At 42.5% G+C, this 9791-nt stretch overlaps 1 protein-coding gene across 1 annotated transcript; it reads left to right on the top strand.

Annotated features, from left to right (window-relative positions):
- Positions 1–9128: 9128 nt before the first annotated feature.
- Positions 9129–9569, top strand: LOC116762169 (patched domain-containing protein 4-like). Its single transcript, XM_032648920.1, has one exon. The coding sequence runs from the start codon at positions 9129–9131 to the stop codon at positions 9567–9569; it is 441 nt and encodes a 146-aa protein (XP_032504811.1).
- The last annotated feature ends 222 nt before the right edge of the window (positions 9570–9791 follow it).

The raw sequence follows: 9791 nt of genomic DNA, 5'->3' as shown, positions 1-9791 counted from the left end.
TTTTCCTTAATTATTATTTTCTTATTTCTTTAGTATTGGTTAGGTTTACTGTTTGCCATAGATTTTACAAGATATTATAGATTTTAAGGATCTGGGTTGTGTCATTTTCCTCTAAAATATGGTTTGTTCTGGAAGATACTTAAATTCCTAGTAGTTGATCTTGTCAACACTTGCATTTTTAGCTTCATAAAGGGGAGTCTATTTCAACTCTGCCCTTACTCCTAACGTATGGTTCTTCCTCCTAGGGCGTGGTCTTTGGTGTCTCTACTAAAAGATGAAGGTTTCTTCACTTTTGCCACTGCTAAATTCTAGCATGTCTTCAGGACTTTGTGGCTTCTGAAATTGCTACTCAGCTTCCCAGAGTACATCCTTGTACAAGGCCAGCTTAGGAAACAGCCAAGTACATTAAAGCTTGTTTTTCTTCAGTTTACTGCCCCTTGCCCACCCACAAAAATCAGAGCTGTCTTGAGTCCTAAACTGAATGTTTGACATTTTTATGGATCTTATTTCCCTAAATAGAGCCTTTAAAACACCCTCGGAGAGATAGCCTGCTGGTATGCAGGGCTTATTTTCTGAGCTTTCCATTGAGGCTCATCACCTTGGGTTGGTTGCTCTCCAAAGCCTGCAAGTGAAAGGTATTTTGTATATTTTGTCCAGCTTTTATAGTTGTTTATAGTCAGAAGATAAGCTAATTTGTCAAGGCAAGAACAGAAATACTATTTTTCTTTTCAAATGCAAATGTATCATTTATCAGCTCAAAACTCCTATGTTGCCTTCCATTTTTCTTCACAGCGCACCTGATATATCCAGTATTGTCTGACCCCTGCTTGCTTCCTTTACTTCCTTTATTTTACGTCTTCCCAACACACACACATTATACACACCGTGCTCAGTCAGAAGGGCTTCTTTCACTTACTGGGGTGAGTTGATCCCTTACTCATGATGACTTTTGTGTGTGTCTTGTGTTCCATTTACTTGAAATGCTTTCCCCACACCCTCTTTGGCATGTTAATTAAAATTCATCTTTCCGAGAACGTATCAAATATCCTTTCATGACCCCTTCTTTGAATACATCATTTCCCACTGTTAACAGGCCCCCATACTCCCTTACTTTTTTCCTTCAGAGTATTTACTACACTTTGTAGTTAGTTGTTTTTGTTTGTTTGCTTTTGCTTTACTTAATATCTGCTTTTTCCCTTCTGAAGGCAGGGACTATATGTGTTTTGCATGCACGGAATCTATTCCAAGCAGTCCTTACTTCTCACAGCTCTGATATACAAATATTTTAGTTACCACTGAAATCAGTAGATAACACCAGTGCATAGACAACATGGTTCCAATTTTAGTTACTAGCATGTATTAACTGGGAAGAATTACATAAAGTGCAAACATCATTGCTAACTCTTTTTTTTTTTTTTTTTTTTGCGGTACGCAGGCCTCTCACTGTTGTGGCCTCTCCCATTGCGGAGCACAGGCTCCGGACGCGCAGGCTCAGCGGCCAAGGCTCACGGGCCCAGCCGCTCCGTGGCATGTGGGATCTTCCCGGACCGGGGCACGAACCCGTGTCCCCTGCATTGGCAGGTGGACTCTCAACCACTGCGCCACCAGGGAAGCCCCATTGCTAACTCTTTAATCCACGAATCACTCTGTGAATAACGGATGTGCCTGTTTTTTTCCAACGTCTGTCATTGAGTGGTCATTGCGTATCTCTTATTCAGTTCAGGTACAGACAGCACAGCATGTAATTACATTGCCTCCTTGCCTCCCAGTGACAAACCCACATGACATTTTGCAAAAATGCATAATTGGAAAAGAGAGTTGGCCAACAAAGAAAAAGTGCCACTAAGAAATAAAAGTGATGATGCTGGAAGTGCAACTCAAATGGCACATAAGCGGAGTTTTCTATAGAAGAGATAAGGGATGCGGGAGTGTTGATGCCGTTTCCCCTCTGTAGACATGAGCTATGCAGTCAGAGGAATTTAGTAAAGGTGAACTTATGGAGATGGATGAGGAAAGTGGTTGTGATAAAAGGCGAAAGTTTAACTAAAGGAAATGGCATGGCAAAAATCTTCATAATTAAAGGAAGTCTGAGAGATATTTCACAACATTAGAAGTGCAAAGGATGAAGTATTGGAAGCTGATCCCAGCTGTCTTAGTCAGCTTGGGCTTTCATAGCAAAGTACTGTAGACTAAGCAGCTTGTGAACAACAGAAATTTATTTCTCATAGATCTGGAGGCTGAAGTTCAAGATCAGGGTGACAGCATGGTCGGATTCTGGTGAGAACCCTCTTCTGGGTTGCAGATGGCTGACTTCTTGTATCCTCACATAGCAGGAAGAGAGATAGCTAGCTCTCTGGCCTCTTCTTATGAGGGTATTAATCCTATTCATGAGGGCTCCACCTTCATGACCTAATTACCTCCCAGAGGCCCCACCTCCAAATTCAGTAATATTGGGATTAGCGTTTCACATGAATTTTGGGGGGACACAAACATTCAGTCCATTGTACCAACTTAGAAAGAAGTATGACAATGACAATTCACCAAGGCATGGAGAAGATGCTCAGTACTTACTCTAAGGTTTTTAAAAAAGAAAATTTAATTGTTAATATTTAAAAGTACAATAGCGTTTTAAATAACAATATACTGGGCTTCCCTGGTGGCGCAGTGGTTGAGAGTCCACCTGCTGATGCAGGGGACACGAGTTCGTGCCCCGGTCCGGGAAGATCCCACATGCCGTGGAGCGGCTGGGCCCGTGAGCCATGGCCGCTGAGCCTGCGCGTCCAGAGCCTGTGCTCCGCAACGGGAGAGGCCACAACAGTGAGAGGCCCGCGTACCGCAACAAAAAAGTACTGAATAAATACTAGTTTTATTTTTTTCATTTTCCCATATATCTATAATGGACAGTAAGAGAGTATTTAATGGTTTAGGGATGCTGAAAATCTAGACTTTGCAGGGCAAAAGTAAAGAGTGAAAGAAACCAAGTGAGGGCTTAGAAATCTGCATGTGGATTCCCCATACATGATTTGGCAAGGGCTAAGTTTTAGATGTGCAGGGCAAGACTTTGGAAACTCTAGCAGAGATTATTTGCTGCATGCCTATGATGTAAGAAGATATGCAATGCAGGGAAACTTTGTGGTGTCAACCAAACTCCAGTAGAGACACTGTGCTGAGTACCTCTGGTATCAGCTAAAAGTCCACAAGGTTTACAGTTTGAGAGTAATGACCACACTGTAGGTGGAACTAGATGCCATTATTAATCTTTTAAAATTTTATCAGAGAACTATTAAAATGAGAAGCAGGTTTATTATATATATAGAATCAAAACTTTTAGGTGTGAGGTGCTATCTCATTCAGGTTTTGATTTGCATTTCCCTGATGGTTAGCAATGTTGAACATCTTTTCATGTTCCTATTGGTCAACTGCATTTCCTCTTTGGAAAAAATGTCTATTCAGGTTTTCTGCCCATTTTTTAATTGGGTTGTTTGTTTTTTTGATGTTGAGTTGTATGAGCTACTTATATATTTCGGCTATTTACCCCTTATTGGTTATCATTTGCAAATATTTTCTCCCATTCAGTAGATTGTCTTTTCATTTTGTCAGTGGTTTCCTTCACTGTGCAAAAGCTTTTAAGTTTAATTAGGTCCCATTTGTTTATTTTTGCTTTTATTTCCTTTGCTTTAGGAGACATATAGAAAAATATTGCTATGATTTATGTCAAAGAGTGTTCTGTGTTTTCCTCTAGGAGTTTTATGGTTTCTGGCTTTACATTTAGGTTTGTGTTTATTTTTGTATATGGTGTTAGAGAATGTTCTAATGTCATTCCTTTACATGTGGCTGTCTAATTTTCCCAGCACCTCTTATTGAAGAGACTGCCTTTTCTCCATTGTATATTCTTGCCTCCTTTGTCATAGATGAATTGACCATAAGCGTGTGGGCTTATTTCTGTGCTCTCTTTTTGAACATTGTTTTCTATTGTGATTGGTTACTAGAAACTTTATTCCTTTATAAGATAATAGCACTCTGTATGCTTACTTGTTTGTAGCCAGTTGGCTAGGAAGCTATAAGGTTGTGGTGCTATGAAGAAAACTTAAGTTTTGTTTGAGGTCAGAGTTATCATTTCAAGGGAATCAGGACAGTTTTGTGACTATGAGTTATTGGTCTAGGGGACTATTCAAATTGTGGCCTCCGTTTTGGTTTCTCATTTGCATTAGGAAGCCCATTTTTGGAATGTTGGTTCCAAATCTCCTCAGGCACTTCCCAGGCGTAATCTGAAACCAGCCCCTGTAGGTGAAGGGCATGGAGAGACCAAAGAAAGAGGCAGAAGTCTCTAGATTGGCAGGTGGCAACTTTAATAAACAAGGGAACTTACTTACAAGGCTGGTCTTGAACACCAAAAGATGAGTAGATCTCTACATTAGCTTGCCAGAATCTGAAAATTTATATAGAGGCTGTAAATATGTGCAGTCACGTACAGTTGAGATAGTCCCATCATCAAGTTATTAACTCAGGGCTGTATCCTTGGGGCAGCTTCTGGGAGTGGAGAAGGCAAAGGGAATGCACATTCTGAGGACAGGGGAGCGGGTGAGGAGCCTCCAATTGCCCAGGTCAAGCTCCAGGGTTCAACTGGTGGTCATGCCTTTTTGATGACTTCCCTCAACGTGGTTATATCTAGGAAATATTCTTGCCTTATTAGAATTTGTGGAAGTCATGGATTACCATAATCATAGATTTAAAAAAATACTTTAACTATAATAACCATAATGGTGAAATATTAGCAAAATTAATCATATGTGGTTTTTTCTGTTACAACAAATATACACAATCCATTAAGAATTTTAAATTACAAAATGTATAAAATTTTAATTCAGATTCTTAAATATCCTCAAGAATAGACAGCTATCATTTTATAAGTGGACATTACCTTGAAATTCTTTTTGTCTTCATTTTACATTAAGGAGAATGAATTCTACAGAGGCAAAGGGATTTGCACACAGCTTCAGATCTCTTTTGTGATGACACCTTAAATCAGTCCTGACTCCCAATCCTTAGTGGAGACTTAAAATCGATGTTGTTTCTATTTCACTTTATTCTCTAAGCTCTGTATCCAGCGGCATAATTCTGCATCACAATGAAGGGAACTTCTCTGCACCAAGATTCTGAGCAAATGGTGTTGATGGGGCTAGCATTTCATTTTGCACGTCTCCAGTCCTATTCTCTTCCCACTCCTCTAACTTATATCTCATATAAATGGCACGTTTCTGTTGCCACAGGTAAAAGGCGCCAGAAATTGGTGCCCTGTATCCACGACTTGGAAAGGAAGAAAAAAAGGCTGATTTGCAGACAATTTTGGGAAAACCATGGTTAAACAGCAAAATTTGGAGGAGTTTCAGCCAAATTAGTAATGTTTATTACAACTTTGTTGAGAGATCCTTGACCAAATGTCCACCAAACCCCTGTCGTCTGACCTGAAATCCCATGCACTTTTTCTTTTTAACATCTTTATTGGAGTATAACTGCTTTACAATGTTGTATTAGTTGCTGCTGTAAAACAAAGTGAATCAGCTATACGTGTACATATATCCCCATATCCCCTCCCTCTTGCGTCTCCCTCTCATCCTCCCTATCCCACCCCTCTAGGTGGTCACAAAGCACCGAGCTGATCTCCCTGTGCTATGCGGCTGCTTCCCACTAGCTATTTTACATTTGGTAGTGTATATATGTCCATGCCACTCTCTCACATCGTCCCACCTTACCCTTCCCCCTCCCCGTGTCCTCAAGTCCATTCTCTACATCTACATCTTTATTCCTGTCCTGCCTCTAGGTTCTTCAGAATTTTTTTTTTTTTGGATTCCGTATATATGTGTTAGCATATGGTATTTGTTTTCCTTTTTCTGACTTACTCACTCTGTATGACAGTCTCTAGGTCCATCCACCTCACTACAAATAACTCAATTTCATTTCTTTTTATGGCTGAGTAATATTCCATTGTATATGTGTGCCACATCTTCTTTATCCATTCATCTGTCGATGGACATTTAGGTTGCTTCCATGTCCTGGCTATTGTAAATAGAGCTGCAGTGAACATTGTGGTACATGACTCTTTTTGAATTACGGTTTTCTCAGGGTATATGCCCAGTAGTGGGATTGCTGGGTCATATGGTAGTTCTATTTTTAGTTTTTTAAAGAACCTCCATACTGTTCTCCATCCATAGTGGCTGTATCAATTTACATTCCCACCAACAGTGCAAGAGGGTTCCCTTTTCTCCACACTCTCTCCAGCATTTATTGTTGGCAGATTTTTGATGATGGCCATTCTGATTGGCGTGAGGTGATATCTCATTGTAGTTTTGATTTGCATTTCTCTAATGATTAGTGATGTTGAGCATCCTTTCATGTGTTTGTTGGCAATCTGTGTATGTTCATTGGAGAACTGTCTGTTTAAGTCTTTTGACCATTTTTTGATTGGGTTGTTTTTTTGTTATTGAGTTGTATGAGCTATTTGTACATTTTGGAAATTAAGCCCTTGTTGGTCACATCATTTGCAAATATTTTCTCCTAGTCCACAGGTTTTCTTTTCATTTTGTTTATGGTTCCTTTGCTGTGCAAAAGCTTGTAAGTTTGATTAGGTCCCATTCATTTATTTTTGCTTTTTTATTGTCTATTGCCTTTGTAGACTGACCTAAGAAAACATTGGTAAGATTTCTGTCAGAGAATATTTTGCCTATGTTCTCTTCTAGGAGTTTTATGGTGTTGTGTCTTATATTTAAGTCTTTAAATCATTTTGTTTATTTTTGTGCATGGCATGAAGGTGTGTTCTAACTTCATTGATTTACATGCGGCTGTCCAACTTTCCCAAGAGTTAGTATTTTTTAACCTAGATCTGTTTGCTCATGGAGTTCACTACTCTTATATATCCCTTTATTACTGTGACTGAAATCAGAGCTGGATACTGCTTTTATTCTCACATATGCAAGTTGTACATTCAAGAATTACCATGCTTCGCTTCTAGTGTACACACTCAGATTTCATCATCACCAAGTCCTATCTGTTTTGTTCTTATACAGTCATCCCTTGTATCTGCATGGACTTGGTTCCAGGACTCCCATTGATACCAAAATCTGTGGATGCTCAATCCTTTATATAAAATGGCACAGTATTTGCATATAAACTATGCAGTCCTCCTGTATACTCTTTTTTTTGTTGTTGTTTTTGGTACGCGGGTCTCTCACTGTTGTGGCCTCTCCCGTTGCGGAGCACAGGCTCCGGACGCGCAGGCTCAGCGGCCATGGCTCACAGGCCCAGCCTCTCCGCGGCGTGTGGGATCTTCCCAGACCGGGGCACGAACCCGTGTCCCCTGCATCGGCAGGCGGACTCTCAACCACTGCGCCACCAGGGAAGCCCTGTATATATATTTTATATATTTGCTTATATCTATATATCTTTTGAATATATATGTACCTTCTTATATATATGTAGAAAGACACATATTCTTGCTTTTAACTTTTACTATAAAAGTTTCAAATATATAAACGGAATATTAAAGTGAACTACTATGTACCTCAAGATAGTTAAAACTGTTAAAATCTGAATCTGCAAATGCCCAGAGCACACTCTTCTAATGCTTTAGAGGTAGTCCTGCCAAGGTTGAAGTGATTGAACCCTCCAGAAGTCTGATTTTTCCTTTCACAAAAAGTAAGTGTCTCATGTTTCGCCATCAGTCAAACGCAATTGTGAGCCTCTTTGCCACTTCCCCTTTTCCTCTTGTCTCAATGTTTGTAACTTTCCTCTTGTTCGTTTGTGTAACTAACAATGTAGCCAGTTTGCTGCTGGATTTCAGCTCAGAGCAGGAAAGTAGCTCAGCATCCCAACTACCCTCCTTCAGGGAGCCAAACAGAGTGCAGAGGCGGAGTTAAGGCTTGGCTCAGGGTAGAACCAACTGAGGTGGCGGAGGGCGCCCAGGGGATGACAGTTCAGCTTTAAGAACTCTTTCTTTTTAGTCCTGATGAGCATAAAGAATTGCGTACCTGCAGGGCATACATTTGATCGCTAGGTGCTGGCACCAACTGCCAAGGCTGCTGCTCCAGGGTCCTCTCCTCTGGGGAGAGCCCATGCGCCCCGGCAGACATTCCACTTCTGTGCAGTCCGCAGCTGCGGGTTTTGAGCGGTGTATTGCAAAGAACCTGCACACACTGACTTATTAAAAATGAAGCATAGCCCTCTCTGCTGCTTGTCATCCAATGAAAACAAAATTAGTGCGTAGAGGATATTGGAACGTGTTCAAAGTTGCCTTCTCAAGTCTGCCTTCCACCAGCCTCTCTGGCTCTAAAAAGCCCATAATTTATTGGGCCATCATCCTCATTTCATTGATTCCTCCATTTCCTTGCCAAGGGAGGAGGTGGCAACAACAACAAAAATTCTTACCAAAAAATGACTATTCTTTAAAGAGTATTTCATTTTTTTCACCACCCACTCCTCTCTGACCCCCTCTAGTGGGACAGGTATTAACATGTTTACGAAGTCCCATTTTACAGAGTTCTAGTTAGGAAACTCAGTTCATCCGGGAGGAGAGGAAATCCACTCAGGTGGACCGGTCCACACTGGCCACCTCCCCCGAGGAGGGTGGGCGAACCTGCCGGAATGGGTGGGGGTAGGAGGGTTGCCTCGAGATGGAGACTTAAAGATCTGGGGGCTCAGGCGGGGAGCGCAGCGGAAACCGGGGTCTGGGGCCGCAGGAAACCGGCAGTTTAAGAATTTGCTAACCCTTTGGGACTTCCCTAGAGGTCCCATGGTTAAAGACTCCGTGCTTCAACTGCAGGGGGCGCAGGGTCCATCCTTGGTTAGGGAACTAAGATCCCGCATGCCCCGCCGCCGGCCAAAAAAAAAGAGAAAAGAATTTGCTGTCTCGTAGCACCTGCTGCTGTGTGTGAAAAAGTGCAAAGAGAGTGTGCCAGAGAAGCACCTAGAAAAGCGCTGGCGTGAGATGAAGGGACAGCGAAGGCGGAGGTCTTGGTGTGGACTGCTGGCGTGGCGGCGATGAGACCGCGAGGTGGGCGATCGTGAAGCCAGGTGACCGTGACGAGTGAGAGGGTCTGGTGCTGCACCTGTCACTGTGCTAGACCTGGTGGAGGATGCTGCGGCAGGTGCTTCGCAGAGGGCTCCAGTCGTTCTGCCACAGGCTGGGCTCGTGCGTGAGCCGGCACCTGGTCTTTTTCCTCACCGTGCCCGCAGTCCTGAACATCACCTTCGGCCTTGGCGCGCTCAACCGCTTCCAGCCCGAGGGCGACCTGGAGCGCCTGGTCGCTCCCAGCCACAGCCTGGCCAAGATCGAGCGCAGCCTGGCCAGCAGACTTTTCCCCCTGGACCAGGCCAAAAGCCAGCTCTATTCGGACTTACACACCCCCGAGAGGTATGGCAGGGTGATCCTCCTCTCCCCATCCGGGGACAATATTTTGCTCCAGGCTGAGGGGATCCTGCAGACCCACCGAGCCGTGCGCTTCTGCCAGTTAAAGAGGCAGCACTTCATTTCTTGCCCTAAACAAGCAGAGAAAATGCAGAGGTTTCATCTTTAAGACACAGAAGACAATTGCTTCTTTCATTGGAGGAGAAGGTGTGGATAAATTTGGAAGGAAAAACTAAAGTAAAACAATATCAAAGGCACAATTATATATTTATTAGAGGTTGGTTAGTTACTGGAAGGTGGATTGTGAGCCTTCAGCGTTGCCAGGGACTTTTTTCCCTTGCCAAGAGAAATAAACACGTAGCTACCAGCAGCCTGGCTAGAATTTGGTACT

The sequence above is a fragment of the Phocoena sinus genome, chromosome 11, assembly GCF_008692025.1.
Source record: "Phocoena sinus isolate mPhoSin1 chromosome 11, mPhoSin1.pri, whole genome shotgun sequence".
NCBI lineage: Eukaryota > Metazoa > Chordata > Mammalia > Artiodactyla > Phocoenidae > Phocoena > Phocoena sinus.
This window is presented reverse-complemented; position numbering and strand designations above follow the sequence as displayed.